The sequence below is a fragment of the Psittacula echo genome (assembly GCF_963264785.1).
Source record: "Psittacula echo genome assembly, chromosome: 2".
Classification (NCBI taxonomy): domain Eukaryota; kingdom Metazoa; phylum Chordata; class Aves; order Psittaciformes; family Psittacidae; genus Psittacula; species Psittacula echo.
Genome location: NC_137737.1, coordinates 17,178,077 through 17,202,780, shown reverse-complemented (window position 1 = coordinate 17,202,780; position 24,704 = coordinate 17,178,077). Strand labels below are relative to the sequence as shown.

The 24,704-nt window shown below is 47.7% G+C and overlaps 1 protein-coding gene across 1 annotated transcript; it reads left to right on the top strand.

Moving 5' to 3' along the window:
• Positions 1–22,295: 22,295 nt before the first annotated feature.
• Positions 22,296–24,255, top strand: HOXA13 (homeobox A13; the record flags this gene model as incomplete). The annotated part of the gene is made up of 2 exons (XM_080610690.1): positions 22,296–22,968; positions 23,559–24,255. 2 exons carry the CDS (start codon positions 22,296–22,298, stop codon positions 23,801–23,803), a joined length of 918 nt encoding a protein of 305 aa, XP_080466816.1. The 3' UTR covers positions 23,804–24,255.
• Between the last annotated feature and the right edge of the window lie 449 nt (positions 24,256–24,704).

Below are 24,704 nucleotides of genomic sequence, written 5' to 3'. Positions count from 1 at the left end.
TTCTGCTCCACCTTAGATCCACACCCCATCTCAGCCCAAGGTGAATTTCCTGGTTAGGCAACCCTGAGTTCCCGATGGAGATAAGGAAGAACACAGGAACTTGTTCAGAACAAGAACGTTCATGTTAGGAAGTACCTAGGGAGGGCCATTGTATTTTAAACTCAGATCCCATCTTAATTTGCATGAGCTTTCAAGAGTAAACGCTCATTACCACCGATTGATCCTTAGAATAACTTCCCAGTTCAGCATGAGTGTCTTAGGTTGGTTTGCACTAGCTTCATCTAATCTAAATGTAATTAAATGAAACTCCACTGAGATAAAGGGCTCCCATAAGTCTTCATGTAGATTCTCAGCTCAAACCACAACTCAGACCACTTCTGCATAGAGGTTGGATATAAAGTGTTGAAAAACTTCTTTTGAAATCAAGAAGGCCTCACCTGAGCGGGAAGACCAGATCACCCCCATCATGCCTAACAGGCAACTTAAACAATGAGGACACGCTCAGCTGTAAGTTACCACCTCACAGCCATGGCAGCAGAACTGATGGACATGGCACCTCTTGGTCCATTGCAATGGAATAGAAAATAGGTTTATAGAAACCACTGCTGGAACACATTAATTAGTCTCTCTGATTCCTGAGCTTTGACAGCTCTGCTGATGATGCAGAAGAGATCTCCACCTTCAGCTTCTTCATTCACAGCTACTGTTATTAATTAATACAACATGATTTTAGTTTAAATTAGCACACCAGACGCCATGAGGAACAGGCACCCTCCTTTTTTACAGCTGGAATGAAAACAGCAGTAACCTCTTCATCTACATCAGCTAAATCTAAGACAAATCATCAATCACATCCCTCAGTGAAGTGCTGTGTTATGTAGATGCTCCTGCTTATGTACTTGCTCCCACTTCAGTATCTCATTTCTGTATAAACAGTTTTTTAATCAGCAAGAGGGGAATCAGTATGCTGGGTTGATAATGGCTTGAGAATGAGTATGTCACCTATTGAACTGCTTAACCAGCCATTACTTGTCACTTAGCCTGTGCAACTGGATGGCCAAAACCTTAGCTGAAGTGACAGGGTGTTTTGCTATAGTCAAGGAATGAATCCTTCACAGCAAAACCATTTTGATGGTATATATGATCTTGCAACCTTGTTTTCCCACTGCTTCTGATTCACACTGGCTCACATTGCAGCTCTCTCATGTAGCCTGTTCTAGTTAGTCCAGAGAGCACAGGCTGTGGCTATATTTACATGGCACTCATACCTTGTGTCCTGTTGTGTAGCATATTGCAAAGCTGCTCCAAAACACACTAAATCACACTCCAGCAGAGCCTGATTCCATGACACAGTCTTTGGGCAGAACTTCTTGACATATTTTAATCATTTGGAGAAAGATTTTTTTTTATCTCAGAAAAAACGCCCCGCTCTTTAGACATCACTGGAGTGTGGATGATGAATTTAGGAAGAGAGTAGGAGCCAGGAAATCTGGAGTTTTCTTCCTGCCTGATCGCTGGCCCTGTGGCATTGGGCAAGTACTAATCTTTCCGACTCCACTTCCCAGCCTGTAAAATAGGGGTAATATTAGTTACTTCATGGTGACGACTGCAGTAGTGATCAGTTAACAGGTTTTCTATGGTAATAAAAACTTTGAATATTATTACCCATAGTATTCTAAAGAGGAACAGTATCCTTGTTATTCATACTGATACTTGAGGGTAATAAGAACAAGCCACCCCCTTACCCTGTTTATCAGGATCACTTTACAGTACTCCTCCAAGAGTCTGTCTTTGAAAGAGGGACATACCCATTTTGTAATACAATTCATCTGCTTAGGGGCATCCCAGGCATTATACAGCTGCTGTGTGACATCCGAAGTGGAAACAATGCAGTTTTCATTAGAGCAGATTTTGACTGGAAGAAAAAAGCTGGTTTTTTTAGTGTCAAGCTTCATGGTTTTCTCTTGTGCTTCTATTTTGTACTACTTTGTCTTTTTCCACATTTTGCTCATGAAGAAACTTCTCCTTTCTCCCTCTGAGGAAATCAAAATGAAGCTCCCAAAACATTACAAGTGTACATCTTTGTTTAAGATTTTCTCATGAAAAGAAGGCTGTTTGCTGTCAGCTCTTTTCCAAGCCACTTGGCTCCTCAAGCAGATGCCCGTCAGGGAAGCTGCTGATGTCTTCTGTTTACCAATCCTCTCCAGTGTTCAACCACCATCTCTTTTCCTACATATAGATGGAAAATCTCTTCAGAGCAGGGGACATCTCAGTGTTCTCTGCTTTCTCCACACTCCACAGATTGAGTCCTACTCACAGTTCTAAGGAATAATGGTGATAATAACAATGAAATTATATTAGGTTCATTAGCCCTAATAATTTCTCACCACTGGAGCAGTGCCTGGAAACCTCCTGCTGTCAGTGCAAACCCACATGGGTCTGTCTGATCCACATGGAGAATCAGGCCCATTCTGGAGCAGGGGCAGGGCAGGTATTCCTGGCCACTCTTACTCTGGTATTTTATACAGTGGAGTAGGAAGTTAAATCAAAAGGCTCAGCCATAGTTCCGGCTCTTTAGAGGTAGCAAATATTTTCTGTCTGCAACACCACTGCTTGGCTCTGTAACACTAAGTAAATCTAAAATATAACCCAAACCCTCTATAAAAGTAATGTAAACTTCCAACATTTATAACCAATGCTTTGCGCTCTCTTGTGTTCTGTGGTAGAGTTTATTGCAAGGCTTCATAGAAAGCCATTTACCTACACCCACATCCTGGGTAGGACAGTGTTTTCTGACAAGTGTCTGTCTGCAGAAAGCCACAGCAGAGCCATCATAACCAACATTTTGTGGAAAACAGCCTTTCTTATTCATTCTGCAGTCTCTGGTTACTCCCATCCTATATCCCTGATTCCAGGCCTTCCCTGTCATTGCTCCTATGGTGCTCCTATGCACTAGCTGAGAGGCTGTAACAGGGCTTGCATATCTCATGTAACAAGGAATTGCATGACAAGGAATGATACAGCCCAAGTCTTTGTCTAGCTTTCCCACAAAACTCCTGATGCTGGTTTCACAGTACCACACTCGTGAAAGGTCTGACGCTCAAATACAACACCTAGCCAAAAACTCATTCCATTTCATGTGAGTGAATAAGCAGATCCTTGCAGATAGACTGCCTTGGAAGAGACTGAATAACTCGTTTGGAAAAGCATTGCAGTGCTGGAATACAACCCACTGATAGGTCTCCACCAGCTGAGAAAAGGAACTCTTCTAGGGACATGAGGTGCGTGCAGAAAGGTTTTGAAGCCTTTGGCTGTGAGCTGACTGGTGTTACAGGGCTGTGGGCAAACTTGTGATCTACATGCCTGTAGCTGGACAGGGTTGCTGGGTTTGCATTTTTAACAAGACACACACACGAGCTGAACGAAAAATTGAGACAGGAGGAGGGAGAAGCAGCTGCTGGGGCTGATGGCTACTGATCCTTTCCATGTGAGGGTGTAACCTTTGGTAACCCTGCCCCATGTCATGTGACAGGGCCAAGAAATAAACCCTGGGCTCTTACCACCACTCTTGTGTGTTACACCTTTATTGCAGTGATGACAGGTTGATGGCTACACTGAAAGGCTCTTTTCCTTTGGGGAGTCCTGTCCAATGTTTGGCTTTATCCATCCATAAAGGCTGTCTAAGTAGTGTAGGGTCGGTGGGAAAGGTTCCCGCCCCTCCCCCCCCCCTTCCCCCAAAGACTGAGAAAGGGGCCCCTCACCTGCCTGTCAAAAGCCACTAACTCACTGTCACCGTGGCCAGCTTTCTCCTCCCTAGAAGTGGAGCATACTTACCTCCATATAAGACTTTCAGAAGGATCCTACTTCCCTCTCTCCTTTTCCTACCCCACCTCATCTCATCCCAACCCAGTGTACTGAAATACTGTGTACTTTTCTCGGATCTCAGGAGAGAATATGGCAAAGGTGCTCTCATTTTAGATAAGTCCTCTGGCAGTTTGATGAATACTGTAGCAGTTCCTCTCCTTAATAGTTTCACTATTTTCCTTTCTGACAATTACATTATTAAGGGCTTTTAATATTCTGCAGGGTTATTATGAACATAGAGCTGCTGCAGGGGTATTGGAAAAAGGAAATCAAGAGTTAAGTGAAGAAAGAAATTAGCTAGGAAGGATGCCAATCACAATTTGTGAGCTCACAATTCTTTGAATGCTATTATTCTTACTTTTATCCCGCCCCTCACACCCCCTGGCTCTCTTTTAATTACCAGTCATGGGAAAGGTAAGCTGACCGGTTTGCTAATTCTCAGCACCACAAGTGGTAGGAACGAGTTTAAACTGGAGATCCTAAAAGCTTTCTCTTTGCATAAGATGAATTTATAGCTTGGAAACTAAATATTTGTTCAAAGAACTGTTGGGGGTGTTCAACCACACAGGAGAGATGAAATGGCAGCTTAAATATTTCATTTACATGCAATATGCACAGCATTAAATCCTGTCTTAATTCTTCACCTGTTTTCTGAGATCCTTTGACAAACACAGGACATTTCACCTCGCCATTGTTATTTAGAGTGACTCTCAGGCTCGTTTGTTTTGTACTCCTGTGTGGTAGTATCCTAGGAGGGGAGCAGACTCCGGTCTCTAACAGGAGCACCGCAAGCTGCAGCCGGGTTGATTCCTTCTTTAGCAGACATTTCCAAAGTGCTGCTACTGAAGAAGGATGGCGCTTCACCCAGGAAACCAGATCTGACTCCAGTGGGCATGCAGATGCTCGGGGGATGAGCTCCATAGGAATGGGTATAAATAGAACTAACAAGCAAGCAAACAAGCAAATGGCGTTTCCCACTATATGAACTTAATTAATTTTCTCTGGTGGGAAGACGGTCCAGTGATTTTGAGGCTTCAGAATGTTCAGTGTAGTATTTACTTCTGCACAGCAAGCCTCGTCAGAGGTATTTCCATGTCCAGGGGCTCTTTTTCTGGTAGCTGGCTGAGTTATCATGAAACTATGATCAATAGCTTACTCAACCAAAGATTTCCTGTGCTATGACTCCTACAAACCAACCCATCTCACTATGCATAAGTCTGAAAGCCTGCACCACTGTGCGGCAGAGCTCCTTCCTCCACACACACTGGTGCACACAAACATACACAAGAGCACATACACTCTCTGCTCTTTCTACTTACTGGTAAAACTACAGAAGAAGAGAAAGCACTTCTGCTCAGACGATGATCTGATAATTTGCTTTTGAAAGAAATATACATATTTATCCATAGGTTCTGGATATGCTTCTGGGTTTGAAAATATATGTAAACATGCAAATTTTTACTCCATCCATAGTTTATTAGAACAAAACATATTTCTTACTTGTACTTCTAATAGAGAAGATTAAAACCGTACCAAATGTGAGCATTATTGACTTTGGAAAAAGGTTTTATTCTTTATGCCCTCAATGCCTAACTTAATATTTTGAGGTGGCATACAAGCTGTGATCATAAAACGAGTTTTACTGGGAAACCATGTTTACTTCTTGTTTATCAGGCTTATTTTAATTCATTCTGGGCAGGTTCCAAGTGCTGTGTAAGAGATTAAAGGCAACTGCACACCCCAATTAGCAGCCAGCTTTCTCTAAGTAAAAATATTTCTGAGGGGTGAGATGAAAGTGGAATTATTTCTGTTCATTAACAGTAGAGAGCTGGGGAGGGTTATTTTTTACTGAACGGCTATACCTTGACTTTGAGCCTCTCAAGATTTAAAATGGGTGACCATTTTAAAAGTTAAACCCAGTGCAAAAAATACCCCTCCAGGAATGGCTTTCGATAGAGCACACGAGCTCTGCAGTAAAAAGCATACTGACTAGTAAACCATCGGGACTGTGCAGGACTCCAAGCTCTCCAGCAGAAAATCTAGCTCTGGGGCACTAATCTCTCTCTCCGTCTTTCATGCAAAACTTTTCAACTGAAACCACGGTGGAAGCCTTAAAACTTTTTGCTTCCCTTTAACCAAGACGGCAGAAAATTCACTCTGTTCTATGGGGACAGTCGGCTACGGGGCTGAAAAAAATCACCTTCAAAAGGACTTTACCGTCTCTTTCCTAATATGATTCCTCTTTGCAAGTGTAAATCCTACCTCGTGCACACAGTAAGCGAGAAAAGTTTCTCCCTTCGGAGTAGTATGGAGTTTATCAACTAAAAATTGAGCAAATAAATCTTGAAACTTTATTTCGGGAGTGTATTTAATACCTGAAAGACTTATTTTAATTTTCACTTTTTCACAGAGGCTTATAAATCTTACTGTATACCCGCTTAACCTTTTGAGGAAAAAAAAAAACAATAAAAATTAAAGAAAGGGAAAGAAAAAAAAAGGGGGGGGGAGGGGGTAGCGAGCAAAAGCAGCGTCGGCCACAGCAGAACAGCCTTGAGCACACACAGCCCGCGTAGCCCCGACACGGCGGCGATGGGCCGGGCAGAGCCCCACGCTGCATCCCGTTTTCGGTGCCCACGGGCTTCCCAGCCGCTCACAGCCCGCCTGCCAGGCAGCTGTTAGCAAAGCTCTCCTCGGTGCCTGGGCCTTGGCAAACTTGTTCCCCCTCCTCCGTCACCCCGGGGTAAATCCCAGGCGTCTCCTATTAACTTTCTAATGAGTAGAGAGCCAGGGAAGGAGAGTCACCCACCCGGGCTAAACCCCGCCAGGATTCCGACGGAGACCCCGATGACTGATTTATTTACCGTCATTGTTTTACTAGACAATGCTCGCTTCCCGAGAAACTTCGGGCATCTCGGGGGCATATTGTTCTGAAATATCTTCGAAAATACCCCAGCTGCCCTCGTTCCGGCCAATCGTAACACCTCTTTGATTTGAAAGGGAGAAAGCTTAAATCCTTGCCTTTTATTGAAACCAGCGAAGGACTTCTGGAGGAGCGGGCTGAAGGGAGGGTAGGAGAAACGGGGAAAGGGAGCGGGGCTGTGGGGAGCCGTCAATCAGCATTGATCTCGCATCCCCTTGTCGAGAGGAGACAGCGCCGATGCGTGCAGCGCACATCGCTCGGCAGCCGCACTCTCCGCATCACCTACCGCCCGCAGCCGGGTCCTGCATAGGGAGCCACGGAGAGCGGGGCCGGGCCCCCCTCAGTGGCACCTGCGCGGCTCCGCGTCCCGCCTGCCGCTGCAGCCAAGTAACACTCGGCGTCACAGACTAGGATGAGTCTATAGCCGGAGGTTTATCTCTGGCTCGCCGAAGCGGTTCCTTGCTCTGACAGCCGAGGGAAAGGACAGGGATGCAGACTGATTTCTGTGCGGGAAGCCTCGCCTGTAGATTTGAAACTGCAGCACTGCCCTGGAAACACTTCTTCATAAAATGTCTTTTCAAACTCAACGCTCCCCATCATCTACAAGCTCAGCTGTAAATGTGTGGGGGTATTGGCTCCTACAAGCGGGAGAAGAAATATGCATGTCCCTCCCTTCTATAAGTGACCCTTCCTGCACTAGATTTCACGTTTTCAGTCTGCCTTTCTTCTTGATGTGTTAGGCTCAGCCTCTAAATATCAGCTACGAAAGTTGGGGTTTGGGGGAGGAGGGCGGGGCGGGAGACGAATTTATTAAGCTGAAGTAGTTCCTGCCCTCTGCGCTGAAAATAACATAATATGATAATTACAAGACTGTGTCTTTTGCATAAACCTGAGCCCAGAGCGCAGCCACATCCTGGTCTCTGTTCCGACCCGTGAATCGGGCATTTGTGTCAGCCTGTGTAAGCGCTGGTTATTCTGGGCGGAACAAAAGTCTCCATCAGCTCCCGAAGGCGTGACGCTGGTGGGAGCAGTGAAAACCGTTCCTTGTGGGCTAGCTGGCGACCAGCATGAAGGACAAACTATCTGCGGGAGAAAGTCGCCTTGGCCAGGAAAGGGACATTGCAGAGAGGCGGGAGAGGGTGGGCAGGAGACATGGAAGGAGAAAGGATCGCGCTTGGGACCTCGAGGAGCTGCGATCCCTCTGCTCCTTGCGGGTGCACACTACTCATTCACACACACACACACGCTCACATGCAGATGCTCAATGGTGCCGTTCCGGCTCCCAGGACCCACGCGAGGGTTATCCCTGTGATCAGCCAGCGATGGGGCTGCCATCACCACCCGATGCTGGTGCTCAGTGGGATGGGTGCATCTCACTGCCCACTCGGCTTTGCTCTTCCCGCTTTCCCAGCTCAAGGATGCATCTGAAGAAGCTCCTTTTTATTATTATTATTACCACCGCTACTACTACTACTTCCTCTTTTTTCAGGGGGAAGGGAAAAGCAGGAGGTCCCACCACCCAATCCACCTAGTAGAAAGTATCCAGTACACACATCTACATTGTTCCCAGGGGTGTTGGAATAGGGGATAAAATTTTGGCTCTCGTATTTTCCGAGCTACCTACTTTTCCAATACTATGTCCGTGCTGGTGTGATCCGTCTCACCCCTTTATAGAGAAAATAAAGCTAAATTGCTTCTGTTTCCGCAGCTTTTCGAGTGTCTCTCCTTGCAGATTAAACGACCGGCTGCTGGGGGAAAAAAAAAAAATCACAAGACTGTGAAAGGAATCAAACTCTAAGTCCATAAAGATGAAATGTAACGAATATGTCGAATACATAACGCTGCTATATAATAGTTTCAGTTAGTTGAGTAAGTCCTCTGTAACGTCTTGTAAAGGTGTAAGGACACGTTTACAGTATAAGAAACATAATGTTCTCAACTGTATGAGTTAATTATTTCCAGATTTTTTTTTTTTTTTTTTTTTTTTTTTTTTTTTTTTGAGAAGCGAGTTTCACAAGTAAAGGCTCTGTCCCGGTATAAAACAACTGGTGTATTTTTCCAGCATTAAACATCTTGAGTTCATAGTTAGAAGCGGAGGAGAGAGCGGACAGTTAAATAATTAGACCCGTGAATTTTAGAGAAGGAAAAAAAAAGAACAGCCTTTTGTCCTTCAGGGAGCCGCGATTATGGCGACCGGGTCTCCTTCGCCCAGATTTATCTTCACTCAAGAGAAACAGTCCGTAGGCAATAACGACGCCTGGCCCAACCCAGCCGTGTCGGGAGGAAGCGGGAGCAAAGCTTTTCTCTCCTACAGTTCATCAAATCCCGAGAAATTTTGCGAAGATGTTTTTTTCTCACTCAACACATCCAAACTTCTGGAAATGAGGGGAGTAAAGTCTCCGGCGTGTGCCAAGGTCCGTGCAAGACCCCAGGTCTCCGTGCCAGCAGCGTTTCCCCCCTCTGTCCCCCGTGCCTCCAGCGGGGAGCCGGGAGCACCTTCCACACTTCACGGGGTCGGGCAGACCCCAGGGGGGTGTCGATGCTCTTCTCGGTTCTCCTGCAGTGTGGCCGGGGCTGGCTGACCATTCACTCTCTTGCTTTTTATGCTGCTAAGGTCTCAAGTTCCCGAGGAATTGAACTTGTCCCCACTCCCGAGTGGAGAAGAAATCTCACCTCTTTCCCCGTAAGACTGCACTACCTACATGGGCCTGCTTCTAACTGTCTCCTCAAAACCAACTGCCCGAGCCCGCCTCCTTCCCGCCAGTTTCCCTTGAAATTTATCGCATATTCAACCTCTTCTTTTTCCTTTTTTTTTTTTTTTTTTTTTTTTTTTTTTACCTGGAGCGAGTGTAAGCCCACAGTCAAAGCTGAGATGAAAAGGAATAAAAAAGAAGGATGAGATTCTCTATGCTTAGGCCTTTCTTATAATTGAGTCCAGGACCTAAAACTCCATGCAAAAGTCTTGGCTTTATCTCCCTGTGCTCCACAGCTTCCAAGACAAGCATATGTCGAGGCTGAGTAGGGATCCTTTGGTAAAAATCAACACAAAATTTAGTTGTCACTAACTTTGATTGACAATAAAAAGGCCCATAAATCCCTTTCTTTCGTACGTCTTAACCCAAAGTTCTCCGATTTAAAACCAGGTGCTAGTAGCGGAGCAAATAAAGAGTTCCAGATTTCTCTTAAACGTACTTACATTATTTGTTAGGGTGTTTTGTTTGTGAGGACCCGAGCTCACTTTGTGCTCGTAGGGGGTGCTCGCACCTCACCGGGATCACAGAGAGTCTGCAGAGGATTTCTTTTTTTTCTTCAATCCATCAACTACGGCACAACTTTTCGCAGGAAGGGAACATGCGCATACATGTATAAGAAAACTTGTCTAGATTCCCGTATGGATCATTATACGCGCACATAGCCCACGAGGGGCAGAGCAGCGCTTAACAGCGAGGAACGTTTTCAATATCCTATGGGGAGTCTGTATGTAGGTACCTACATACGCGGCAGCATTGATTTTGGGGATTGGTTATATATTTATTTCTTTCTTTCTTTCTTTCTTCTTTTTCTTTTTTTAATTTTAATTTTATTTTATTTTTATTTTATTTGATTTTTTAGAAGGTAACAGGACAGACGAGTTTCTAATCTCTGTAGGTAAAATCATATTTGTGCTTCTAAGGGTGAAAAGACTGGGAACGTCTCTCTGACCTGCGACTGGGATCATATATTGTTCTAAAGTAGAAATGTCAAAGTAAAGTCATTTACCACCTGGATGTCCTTGACTTGGGATGATTAAAGTTTAATCCGAGGTGTGTGCACAGTTTTACCGTGTTATTTAAATACATCAAAGGTCATAAAAGGATTCCAATAGCATGAGTCTTACACCAGAGAGCTTTCTCTGTGGAGAAATCGGTATTTTATTCTAGCCTAATCTCCAGAATGCCCTTTAAAGAAAAATGAAACAAAGGGGGAAAGAAAAGCGGGGGGAGGATGGTAGGGGGAAGAGGTTTTAATTTCTAAAGGAGGTGGCAGACACCCTGGAAAGGACAGAGCCTTCAATTATCATTATCTGTGCAGACATCTAGCGGGAAACCCTCGCAATTGCACCCTGACCTCCTCCGCCCCGCAGGAAGGCGCTTACCCCGGCTCCTCGAACGCACCGCTCCCCTCTTCTTCATTCCTCTCCTTTCTTCCGACCGCTGCTAACCCCTGCCGCCGCCGCCGCCACCCCATCTAGCTGCTTTTCGCTGAGAGAGGCGCCGCACCCGGGATGGCGGCGCTCCGCAGTGCGGCTCCCGCTCGCCCCAATTGGAGGTTCCCGGTGCCCCGCCCGGGTGCTGCCACAGCGGGACCGGCCCCCGGCCGGCATCAGCCCCACGACCCCTGCAGCCCGTCGTGCTGCTCCGCCCGGTGCCTCACTGTCTTTGCCACGGGCGGTGCTTGAAACTGAGACAGCGATATCCACCTTCCCCCCGCAGCCTCCGGGTCTCTGTTTACCCTTGCAAATACCTGACGGTTATCGCTAGCAGGGGACAGGAGCCTATCCCGGCGCCGGCGGAGCCACCCGAGCAAGCCGAGACACGCGGGGCGCTGCCACCCGCCGCTCCCGGCGGGACGGCGAACACCCAAGCTTACCCGAAACTCTTCCTGCTCCTTTTTGGGTTCCAGATCTCGGCAGGGGTAGGCAGGAAAGGGGTGGGAGGGAGAGAGGGCTGACTAAAAACACGAGAGAGAGCTTGGCTCCTGGTTTCCCTTGCGCCACAGCGGAAATTCGTGTCTTCATTTATCCCGTGGGTTTTGGGGAGAGGACGGAGGAGCGGGTAAAGAGGAAAAGAGGAAGCGTTGACCTTGAGCTTTGAACTATGTGTTGGCATCTTAGAGACCTACCCTTCCGTGCCGGGGGCTGCCAGGCTGCCCCCGTGTAGCAGGTGGCTTCTCCCTGAGCACGAAAGGCGTTTCCAAGCTGCAGTGGGACTCAGTGCCAGCATCTCTCAAATTTTGTGGAGAGTTAGGGGATATTTTCTAAATCAGGTGGTCTGCTCCCGTCCCACCTTTCTTCTTTTCCCAAGGAGTTCAGATTACTTCCAGCTTCTTAGCTGGTGCCTAATCCTGGGGCAGTTAAGATGTGGGAATCCCCACCACCTGCCCAAAGGATGCGGAGGGCGAGCCACGGAGGAATCCTCCACTTTGTGAAGACTCAAACTACAGTTCTTACAGCCCATACATTATTCTCGAGGTTCCTTTTTACTAGGCAGGGGTTTCCTTGTCGTTTATTACTTCAGTGACTTCTACCGAGGCCACATTTCGATTTTTAAGTATCAGAAATCTCTACAGATCCTAAAAATACATTATCTTTTCTCACCTCTTCCTCTCCCTTTTCTCTCACGTTGCTGGTCACCTGCTGTTCCCAAAGACTTTCCCGGTTTCCAGGTATGCTCCTCACCTCGGAGAGCAAAATGACCCCTTCAGGTACCCAGAAAGGGGAAGAGACATCTTGCTATGAGCATGCAGGTTTGAATTATTAGGCTGTAAATTTCGTACCGTGATAAAAGCTTCAGCTGTGTTGTTCAATATTAAAGTTTTTGGCAATAGCATCACTTGGGTTTTTTTACTTCCTTTAACCCCCGCCTCAGACCTACATTCCCTTCTCACAGATTTCTGAGAAAATCTTTCATGTTTCGTTTTAATATCTCATATATACGTTTCAGGTTTCTTAGCTGGTATACAAATAAGAACAGACATATGGCAGAAACATTTGATGTTTGCAAACGGGCAGAGGATACTTGCTAACCGATTTCCGCTGTGGGGTTATATAGGATTCTCTTTTTATATATAGGCAGTTTTTATGGCAGTTGGGATATTCTTGCTCACAGTTTTTAAGGATTCGATCCTGTGGTTATTGTTAAAAAAGTAGTACAATCCATCACACACACTAACCCCTAGTAAATGCAGCTTAATCTTAATTCTCTCACTGGGATAGCCGCATACATAATGTCATCTTCCCAGCTACAGTGGATTTTTTTTTTTTTTTTCCTTTTGCAATGGTCTTGCCATCCTATCAAATATGAGAACTTGACTGAAAGCGCATTATGAAATGATGGTTACTTGATTGTCTAAGCGGTGTCCAAGCTTCCTAGGAACCTCAGCACGAACTTCTGACCTCTCTTTTAGTGACCCCCAGGGTAGCCACAGACCCGGAACCCGCCTCCCTCCTGCCTCCCGCGAAAATTAATAGGTCAGACAAGCTCCCTCTCCTTTATTTGCCAAATATTTACATCACCCAAAATGGTGATGACGTGTCTGTTCGTGCCTTCCCCACCTCATAGCGGAATTATTCCTTGTAGGTAAAACTTCCTGGCGGGTTATGGGACTGGGAGCGGGATGTTCCCCCCACAGCAGGTGGGCTCCCGTCCCGGGGCCCCAGGACGTGCCCCACCTCCTCCTGGGCTCTCCCCATCCCCGCCGGGGCCGCTGCCGTGTCCCCATAGCCTGGGCCCGACCAGTTTCTATTGGTTCCGCACACAGGTTTCAGCCTGAATCCGTGTCCACGCGCCGTTCTGGATTTCTCCAGATACAGAGAGCCCCAGGACTGAGAATTTGTTGACCTGAGAACAGGGAGAAACCGGTATCCGGCGGATATAGATACTTCTGTTGAGCAAAGAAACACCAGCCTTTATGCTTCTCTTGCAACACCACCTACTAGATGTTGCTTTATGTTACATCCAGCTGGGGTTTTCTTCTTCTTTTCTTCCTTTTATTTTCTTTTTAGGGGGCGGGGTGGCAGCGGGCTGCGTCGGGAGATGACAGATGATTTGACATAGTCCCACACTCGGGAAGAGAAATTGCAAAGAAATACAGTCTTGTGAAAGTGGATGACAATTAGTAATTACTGGCAGGCAGAGTATCTTCCCCACAATGGGGAGGAAGCGGCTCGGAGCGGGGATACTCACTAGCTGGCACCAGGGCAGCCACATCTGCAGGAAGGCGGCCCCGGGTTGCGTGCAAGGGGCCGGGGGAATTTCTTCCCTTAGGTATCTGCTCCGGGAGAGCAAGGGACATGCCCGACTAGAGACTAACCTTTATTGTTTCACTGCTCATTATTTCTTATATCGAAGAGGTTGCTGTGAAAACACTCCCTTTTCTCCGTGCCATTATTGAACTAAATACACTTTGGCTCCCGGGATGTTGCGAATTGTCTTCTGAGCATGGGAACCTTGGCGTGTGCCCTGAGCTCCGCTTCAGCTCCTTGGCACCAGCCTGGCTCCTTCTCCCCCGGTTTCTCTCTCAGAAGGCTCCCAGCACTGCAGCAGGGCTGTTTTTTCCGGGCTGACGCCGTTCCTGCTCTTTCCTTTTCCCCCTGCCTCTGGCCCGTGGAGAGGATGGAAAAGCCTGCACTCGCTGATCCACTCCCGCTCCTAGGTGCGGGGCGAGACACAGGGTGGCAATGCCAGGTGGTGCGGAGGATCCAGCTGACCGCCACCTTCAAGAACCCCCAGTTCGGTGTGCTCGGGCAGATGGAATCCGTATCCCAGATGAGAAGCTCTAAGCCCAGGCATGGGCAGATGGGAGCTGCGGGAGCGCGCTGAGTGCGGGTTAATTCCGGACCGACTTTGCTACCACCTTTCCTGATGAACCAACAGCCTCAAACGCAGCACTTCAAGCTGAGCCCAGAGTAAATAACATCTTAGAAGTACAGTCAGCTGTCGCGTATGTAAGAATGGGATTTAGCCTTCAACAGGGCCACATATGTAAGTGCTTATCTAAAGAAGACATAAAATACAATAAGCTTTTTGGAAAAATTCATGATTCAGCAAAAATGAAGGGAGTAATATGCTTACCCAGAGATGCAAGTTATCAGCTAGTCTGCATTTGGTTGGTGTTATGTTTAAAGGAAAATACTGTATAATTCCTATTTAGAGAATGTGTTCACGGTATGGATGGAAAGACATTAGTTCCATCTGACCTAAAGAGTAGCAAATGCCTCTTGTTATTAAAGACAACACGTATTACATGTACCTGAGAAATGGATCCTAGGAGCTAGAATGCATTTTCTAGACCCCGATTTTACTGGATTTTTTTACCAAATAAATTTTTAACAGAAATGTGTGTGCTTGGTGAAATGTAAAGCTAATTGGAGAACACGGGATCATATCACGGTATCGAGTAACTTTTTGCTGGGAGGTGGCTTGTAGTAAGAGCACCCACGACATGGACGAAGGGCATTTAAGCAGTGCTGAGGGCTCAGCTGAGTCCAGCTGCATCTTTCTGCCAGAAACTGATAGCAAATCCGTGCAGATGGTGAGGCTCTCCTAGTAAAGCGTGTCCCCAGGGTTGTCCCCGCAGGATCTCACCCGTGCTAGAAGGAGGCTCTCACCAAGCCAGAAGTGGGATGAGCCTGGGGGTGGGAGAGGGCCAATGGGAACCCCATCCCGGGGCCGAGGGGCGCCCCACTCTCCCCTACAGCCCTCCTTGCTCCAGCACGACCCTCATCGAGGGGATGAACTCAACGTGTGGCGAAAGGAGAGGCATGTGTGTGGTCACACCCACACCCTACAGCCAGGGTGAGGAGATATGGGACCCATCTCAGGTGAGCGCTCCCCCACGACAACGCACCTCCCTTCTCACTCTCTGCCTGCCGGCAAAAAACCCAATGGGGCGGATGAAATGTTCAGTGGGGAAAACCCAAAACACCCAAAGGCGAGCCCCGTCTGTGCCCGGGAGTTGGAAGGAGCCGTGGTGACGTCTCGTGGGTCGGAGCTGGCACCCGGCCGGGTCTCCCAGCACAGGTGTGCCTCGAAGCGGCTGCCAATCCCGGTGGAAGTCTCTTCCAGAACTGGTGGGCCGGCAGCCCTCTGCCATGCCAGGCGGCGGGCAGGGAGCCCCGCGGACTAGCCCCGCAGCCGCACGGCCTGATGGAGGAGCCAGCGGGGCAGGGGATATCAGCCATAGGGCTTCTCCCGCCGCCACTCCTGCCCCTCTCCACACCACCTTTGGCAGAGTTGCAGGGAGCTGTCAGATGCAGCGTGGTTTGGCTTTGGCTTTGGGATTTTTTATGTCCTCTCAGTAGGATAACCTCCACTCGTGGCTCAGGTAACTTTCAGCTAGAGTCACCCTCCCCTCTTGTCTGCGCGGTGAGTCCCCATATCTCTTCAGATACAAATTAAGGCAAACGCGATTTAGAGCCCCGGTTATGTACAGTCTCATCTGAGTAAAGGGCTGGAGAAGTGAGGAAAAAGAGCTGTTAGACAGACCCAGACATTAGAGATAAACTGCCTCCATCAAGTCAATGTTTTAATCACTATAACCACTTCTGAAAAGGGAACCAAAAAAACCCTCTTGGAGAATGTACTCAAACAGCTGTCTTCCAGTGAAGGCAAACATGTCCAATGTTTCCTGTATGATTTTTTTTTCTTCTCCCTCTTTCCTTTCTTTCTGTAGATACTGCGCACAAGCATCTTTAGCTCTTGGAGCCTCATTGTTTCCCTAGGTGAAGATACGGCTAGGGACTCAACGTGGGAAAAAAAAAAAAAAAAATAAAAAAAAAAAAAATAAAGACCCTGCAACTTCTAGGAGAAATCAGCAAAGTCCACTCCTGCCCCTGAGCCCTCCTGCTCGGACGCTTTGTAAATCTCACTCTATTACAGGGAAATTGCGGTGGAAAGGGCGTTTTGGAAACGCTTTCTCTTGCATTGTAAAGGAAAGAGCAACTTCGGCTTCTCTTCGACAGCTTTTCAAAGGGAAATAAAACAGCACAAAATGGGCCTGAAGCTCAGGAAGAACTTTTTTTTTCCCCTAATGAAAAAGGTGGAGGGATAAGTTTAATTGTAATCAGGCTACAACAATACACCATGTGATCATGTGGTAGCAATTATTACAAGCTCCCAGCAGAAATAGAGAGGATATGTTATTGCAGTTCACTGTACCCTGCCTTTATTTTCTTTTCTTTTTTCCCCCACCAGAAATTCTGATCTTCTGGTAGATAAGGCGGGAAAGTAGTTTACCCTCAAAACGCTAAATCCTGAAAATCGGAGGCTAGACCCAACAAAATCAAGGAATATTAACTTGAGTATCATTTTGTTATCTGTTGCTACTACACATTCATACAATAATATTTTTACCTGGAAGATGTAACCGGCCTGATAAGCTACTCCAGTGGCCACTTGCACGGCCAGCCTGGCCTCCTCGCTTATCAGAATTGACTAATAGGAAACAAAAAATGTTTTCTGCGCCCTTTGTGCGGGCGGACAGAACTGATGGCGAAGAAATCCGCCTCAGTTTACATGGCAAAATTAACGTAATTTGTAGGGAGGACTTTATCACTGCATGGAGGCAGCCTGCAGCTGACAGGGAGCCCGCGAGGGCTTCTCCTCGTCGCCACATTTACACGATAGTTTAAGTAAAATATTTTCTGCTGCCTACACCGCGTAACGCCAGACTTCTGTTGCTTTCACCCGCCAAATATAAACAGAAAGCTATCGCACCCTCCCTGGAAATGCGCTTGTGAAAATATCATAGGACAAAAAAGTAAAACAAAGCCCCCTCCCCCCCAAAGAAAAAAAGCAGGAAAAAAGACCTTGACCGTGAGACAGAGATCAGGATCATTCCGATTTTCACTTTAATCATGTGAAATACCTCCAGCGTATTTTCTAGAGCTGAAACAGAAAAATAAATATCACGGAGTGAAGCGATCTGCTGAGACCTCTCTCCATAAAGACCAGTCCGTGTCTCACACTTCTGATGAAAGCAATTACACTATTTTCGAGCACACCTCATTTACAGGAAGTGCAGTCTGGAAGCTGGAGTGGACTGAAATAGGTAGGTCCGTACCTAACGTGCGCCTGAGGATTTTTGCGACGCCTTCGGAAAACTTCTCAGACTCTTCCCCTTCTGCATTTGCTTTTACAAATGCCTCTTATTTTGTAATTATCTCAGCACACACACACACACACCCCAGCACACAGTGGGAGGGAGAGAGTTAAGATGTCCTGCGAACCCCGCTCGTAAAGCTGCTTACTTCCATTAGAAACACATGAATGTCCTGAAGTACAGTGTCTTTAAAACGGACGCAGAAATGTTTATCTCAATCCTTGGTGCTTTAGAAATTGTGGAGGAAACCTCTGTGACAGTACTGCTCCAAATTAACCTTCTGGCAGGTAAATTTCATTTGCTCATGAAAATCAAGTTCGATTAAGGTTCTTGGTCCTGCTATCACTTCACTCCGCGTCTTCCAAGACTCCTGGGCTCTGCAGGACGGAGATTATTAGTAGTAACCAAGATCACCGTTTAGCCCCTCCATTATCAGCTAAGACCTTTTAGCGGGTTTAGAGGGATTTAGCTCTGACACAAACACATATTTTCAGCAATCAGCCACGATTTTCTCCCCACTTAATGCTCATTAATTAGCTCTTAGCAGTGGACGGAAAAATTAGAGTGGATTTCTTTGGGAGATAGTTTTTCTGCTCCATTTGTACGATTGCGATTATCCTACAAGAAATGAGAATTCCCCTCAGCCAGGCATTCCCGTAGCAGGGCTCCAGAGGGTGGATGGCGGTGTTATCACACAAAGGTTTGCTTGGAAAAAAAAACACCCAAACTTTCTATATTCTCTGTCGACAAACTCTGTATTTGCAAAAGCTGATATTCAGCTGAAAACACTTTTTGTTTCTCTAAGGAAAGCGAAATTTTAAGGCCTCTTTAGGAAAGCAAGTGGCCATATTCCTATCGCATGGGGAGACTTACAAATTATTTATATGCTCTCATTTAAGGCCGAAATCCCGCAGCCCTTACCATGCCAAGAGTATCTTTGGCTTCATGGTGCCAGGAATACACAGTGACCTGATTCAAAGCACTTGATTCTACCCTCACACCTGCGAAGTGTGTCAAATGCATCAGACCACTCTCAGGGCAGCCAAGGGAAGAAAACGCCACTAAAGCATTTTGTAGTACCTGAGATGGGCATGGCCGTGCACTACGAGGTGGGTCTGCCGCCGAATAGGGAAATCAGTGAGAAATTGCTTGGTTACAAAAGGATTCAGCACCTTTTAAAATCCTCCTGCTGATCATGGTTGTTCATCCTCTTGCTCCCTAAGGAATTAATAGTCGTTTTGGAGGAAACGTTTTAACAGATGTATTTCTCTCCAAGATGGTTTATACGCTATATAAATGCAAAGCAGTTAGGAGGTTTGCATCAGATCTCTTGGAAAAAATGTTGAGACTCTACCATACGTTTGTATTTGCTATATCCTAACTTTATTTCGGACGAAAAAGCGGGGAAAAAAAAAAAAAAAAAAAAGAAAAGAACAAGAAGCAGAAGCAGCAGCTTCTATTGGTCTGTCGGTTGCATGCATGGAAGCATTCAATTATCAAGTTAATGTCCCAAAATGAAGCGTTTGTGGAGCATGGCCAAATCAATCAGTAAACTCTTTCTGCGTTTTGGTTAATTTATCCAGCGCATCCCGAGACTTAAGTTGCAAAAAATAAAAGCTCTTCCACAATTGGTAGGGAACGGTGTAAGTGCAAGGCAGGGGTTGTCTCGAGCATATTTTTATCCCTGGTGTTCATTACAGGGTCCATGATTTTCGAAGAACATCTGTTCTGCTCGATGCGTTCAGCTCTCACCGTTATTTTCTAATATTTAAAGGTAAATACCCTTTAAAGCAGTAAGGAATTATAGCTTGAAAATGAAAACTTACGGGGGGAGGGGGGATGAAATCTAAAACAGTTGACGAGGCTTTTCTCCTCTCTTGGTGTCAATAGTTTGTTAAAAGTCAGTCAAATTCTAAAATCAAAACAAAGGCGTAAAGTTCCGCATCCGACAATAACTGTTTTGCTGCTGCTGCATACGCGCTCTGCAGATGCCATTTTGCCTCTTCTGAGGAAACGGTCCCATTCCCTGACTCCCCCCACCACGTCATGGCAAACAGGGGACAGGGACAGTCATATCACTGCTCTTATCACCATGAAAAGCATGGCCCTCTTCCTAAACGATTAAATTGAGCTCTAGAGCAAGGGAGAGACGCAGGGAAGGGAGAAAATAAGAGCTCTTTAATCTAATCTCCCTTCTCCCTTTCGCACACACGGCTGGAACAGCCCCAAGTGGGTAAACAAAACAAAAAAACAACCACTAAAACTCAACAGACCGGATGCTCTCCCTTTACCCCCCTCTTTGCGCCCCCAACCCTCCACCACTTGTACAGTTTGCACCGGGGCTGAAAGCTACAGTTCCACACGGCTTCTCCTTGCTCATGGAAAGGAGCTTGGAAAGCAGAGGCAGATGAAGGAGAAACGCTTCGTGGCTGAAGGACAGGAGTTGGGGGGGGGGGGGGGGGGCGAGCTGAGGAGGGGGAGAGCTGTGGAGATTAGTGTTCTCATGGCTACCCGCTTTTTAACAAATCAGACAGATCTTAGGGCTGTGAATGACAGTTCTCACATTGGCTAGACTGCAACTTTCAACTTGACCTTGGCCTCTAGCCGTGTCTAACCCGTATATAAAACAGCGCTGCCCCATAGAGCTGCCTTCCATTACCACTTCGTGCATCCCCCTCGCCATCCCGTTGCAACGCGATTTTCAAAAGCAGCCTCGAGAAAACAGAGGGAAACAAAACGACCCAGTTCATGCCAGTCAAGCAATGTCTGGCCTGGGGAATCCACAGGTTTCAAAACTGGAGCCTGAAAGAAAAAGGAAAAATATGCAGGGAATAAATATTTGCTTTTGGCCATGAGGAAGAATGCGGAAAAGCATATGCAAAGTCAAGATGGGAACTCTTTATTGGCTACAATGGAGGAAAAAAGGGCTAAAACGGTGCCAAATTAGCAGGGGAATGACAGCGACTCCAGGTATCCCAACCCATCGGAAAAAAGCACCTTGAAAAAAAATAAAACAAAACTCCATGGGCGCCAAAGGGCTAGTTCTCATGGCTGGCAGCTCTGCGCTAGGCAAGGAAAAGCCTGCTCGGTAACAATGTACGTCCCGGGATTGCTCTGCGCTTGTAGCCATGCGGGCAAAACAATGCGACAACGTCAATGGGAAGCACAATAGGATAATAAATACGCCGAGCTGTCAGGCGCAAAACAAAGCAACATGCAATTGGGGAGGGGGGGGAAATAGAATTAGTTTTCAGGATGGGAGTATTTGGGGCTGTTTTGTCCACACGCGAGAAAGCTGAGAGCTGTTAACGACGAGATGAACGTTGCTTTAGGTCAAGTTTATTGATAGCTCAGTGATGGAGGGTTTAGAGTTCAAGGTTGTATGCGAATGACGACGGGAAATGCATCTGCGCCGGTGGGAGAATATTAAAAATTGAAATTATTTCGCCCTATGAAATATTGTAACTTTTATCACGAAAAGGGAAAGCAATTGTGAGTTTGTGGGTTTGTTTTGTTTTGGTGGTGTTTTTTTTTTTAGCTTTCGCCTGCAGAGAGGTAGGAGCTTGAAGAAGAATAATTTTCAGCCAATAAGCCATACTTTTCCCAGCACGAAAAAGCGCCGTGGGCCCGTGCGCGCACTGTACAAGCCGATGTGATATTTTATAGCCAAAAAAGATTCAAGCCGAATTGTAGGCCCCGGGTTTTATTATTACAGCAACGAATAATACAGCAGAGTGGCGATGGAGATGCAGTTAACCCTCCCGCTTCCCGAGCGCGTCCTAAAGGATAATAATACATAAATTCGTGATTTCCTGGTCTGTTCCTCGTATCTGATTTCTGCGGCTTTGTGGCGAGAGGAGCGAGATGTGTCTTGGGCTTTCACCGGGCGGGAAGCAAGGAGGAAAACACCCAGAAAGAACCCTGGGAGGCTCTGTTTCCAGAGCCTTATCTGTCCCGGCGTGCGGCCCGGCGAAAGCTACTTCACCAGCAGTGTGAGGGGGCTCCCCGCGCCTCCGGTCCGGGACCCCGTCAGCAATCTCCGGGCAGAGGCACCGGTTTAGGCCGGGGAAGGCAGGGGGTCAGAGGGGTGCGGCTCGGCCCCCCTCCCGGTATATAAGGGGAGGCCTCCGGGGCTCCCGCGGCCCCCGGGGCGGGGATAAGCGGAGCTGGGGAGAAATCCGGCAGGGTTCCGGGGTAGCCCCGCACCTTCAGGAGCGGGCCGCGGCAACAACGGGGCCAAAATGCTCACGCCTCGGTGGCGAGGGGAGAGAGCGAGGGAGGGAGGAAGGAGGAAGAAGGGAGGAAGAAGGGAGGGAGAGGGCGGACGGGCGGTCCCCCCCCACCTCTCCTCCCCCCGCCGCGCCCGCGGCCCGCGCTGCAGCAGGACCTCGCCGTGCCCGCGCCCATGCCCGCGCCCCCGTGCCGGGACCCGGCCCCGCGCGGTTATGGCGTTATTTAATTATCTCCACTTTATTCCTTCAGATGTTTATCAGCTGCTTTGCATATCACGTGGGGGAGCGCGGCCCAATGAGGGCCGGCCTGGCGCGACACTGGCGCGTCAGCCTTGGTCAAGTCCCGCAGATTCAGTATCTCTTTTTTCAGTCTTTGGGGCTTTTAAAAAAGAGCCACTAGTCTCAATGCGGAGCGGGCTATGACAGCCTCCGTGCTCCTCCACCCCCGCTGGATCGAGCCCGTCATGTTCCTCTACGACAACAGCCTGGATGAGATCAATAAGAACATGGACGGGTTTCACGCCGGCAGCAACTTCGCGGCGGCGGCGGCGGCCAACCCCTGCCGCAACCTGATGGCTCACCCCGCGCCCCTGGCCGCCCCCAGCGCCGCTGCCTACACCTCCAGCGAGGCCCCCACCGCCGGCATGGCCGAGCCCGCTGTCAAGCAGTGCAGCCCCTGCTCGGCCGCCGTGCAGAGCTCCTCCGGCGCCGCGCTACCCTATGGCTACTTCGGCAGCGGCTACTACCCCTGCCGCATGACCCACCACAACGCCATCAAATCCTGCGCCCAGCCCGCCTCCACCTTCGCCGACAAGTACATGGACACTTCGGTCTCCGGCGAGGAGTTCACGTCTCGGGCCAAGGAGTTCGCCTTCTACCAGGGCTACGCCGCCGGGCCCTACCAGCCGGTGCCCGGCTATTTGGATATGCCTGTGGTGCCTGCCATCGGCGGCCCCGGCGAGCCGCGCCACGACCCTCTGCTCCCCATGGACAGCTACCAGCCTTGGGCCATCACCAATGGGTGGAATGGGCAAGTGTACTGCCCCAAGGAGCAGAGCCAACCGCCTCACCTCTGGAAATCCACCCTCCCGGGTAATACACCTGCATGGCTCTCCTGCAACTTCCCTCCTCTTCTCTTCTTCCCCCACTCACTCCTCCCGGGTATCCCGCCGGAGGGGCTCCGGGATCATTCCCGGCCTGACCCTTCCCCGCCCCCCCGCGATCCCCGGCCCCGTCTCGCACATGCCCCGGCTCCGCCGGAGAGGCCCCGGTGCCGCCCCCTGCCCCCCACAGGCTCACGGCGCATCCCTCCTAGCCCGCCCGGCCCCGCTGCCGACATCGGGAGAGGAAACAGCTGAAAGGGGCCGCGGGGAGGGCTGCGATACTATTTCTCGTAAGTGCCGGAGCACGCAGGCTGAGGCAGTGGCTGCAGCCACGCGCGGTTCTCCCTGGAGTCTGTGGCCGTGACTGTCTGTCTGACAGCAGCGAGCCCTCCCGTGCCTGAAAGCTGCCTGCGGCGGCCAGGCAAAGGAAGACCCAGAGGCTAAGCCGGGCTTTAGCAGCCGGGCTGGAGTGGGACAGGCGCGGACTGCGCTGTAACTCTCAGCCCTGCGCCTCTTGCAGATGTCCTAAGCGGTTCGAGCTGTTTTCTAACGCTTCCCCCCGTGGTTTTTCTATTCCAGACGTCGTTTCGCATCCTTCAGACGCGAACTCGTACAGACGTGGGAGAAAGAAACGAGTGCCTTACACAAAGGTCCAGTTAAAAGAACTCGAAAGGGAATATGCTACAAATAAATTCATAACCAAAGACAAACGGAGGAGGATATCGGCGACTACTAATCTATCAGAGAGACAAGTCACAATCTGGTTCCAAAACAGAAGGGTCAAAGAGAAAAAAGTGATCAACAAATTGAAGACCACCAGTTAATGGATTAAAAATGGAGAAGCAGCAACTCAAAAGTTTCAGAACATTTTTTTTTCGTGTTCAGATTAAAATAATTATTAATAATAATTAAAAAGAGAAAAGACAATGAACCTCTTATTTCAGAACAAGAGATCTGTATCTTTGGAATTATAGCTTCTTCTTTTTTTTTTTTTTTCTTATTTTTGCCTTTTTTTTTTAATATTGCTGTTGCAAAATGGCTAAAACTGACAGTTCTCCTGAGATCCCAAGCAGCCAGACAGTATCACTGACAGACTGGAAAGACCATCTGCCCAGCACCGAGAGATACATTTGCAATTAAGACACGCTTTTCTGAGAAACTTGTAAGTATTTCTACGACCATATTATTTGAGAAGACTCTTCGTGGCCACGATGCAAGACGTGGTTAACGTGAGGATGTCGATGTGGACACATAATTTGGTTTTCTTCCGTTGCAATCCAAACTGTATGTTGAATGACTGCTCAGGTAAACCATAGTGGGAAAAAAAATACAATTACTGTAAGATTTTAAACAATGCATTTAATGTCAAAAAATAATAATAAACCTCGAAGGTACTGAATAAGGATTTCAGAGACATCAGTAATGAAGGAAGCTCTGTGGAGGATCTATCTTGATAGCAAATTCTAAACCATCGCGAAGTAGTGGGGATAGGAAGGAAAACGTTTGCTTGGAGATGTCTTTCGGTTTTAATTTTTATTTTCAACAGATGATTTCTTGTCATCTGAACTGTTTTTTTGTTGTTGTTTATTTTTCTTCTGGAGACCGTACAATCAATACCTTTTTAAGGACTATGCCTATTATAAACCTTAAATAATCTTCAAGAATTCATACTTTATGTCCCCGGAAAATTTTTAATATTTGACTCTGGGTGGATACAAAACCCGT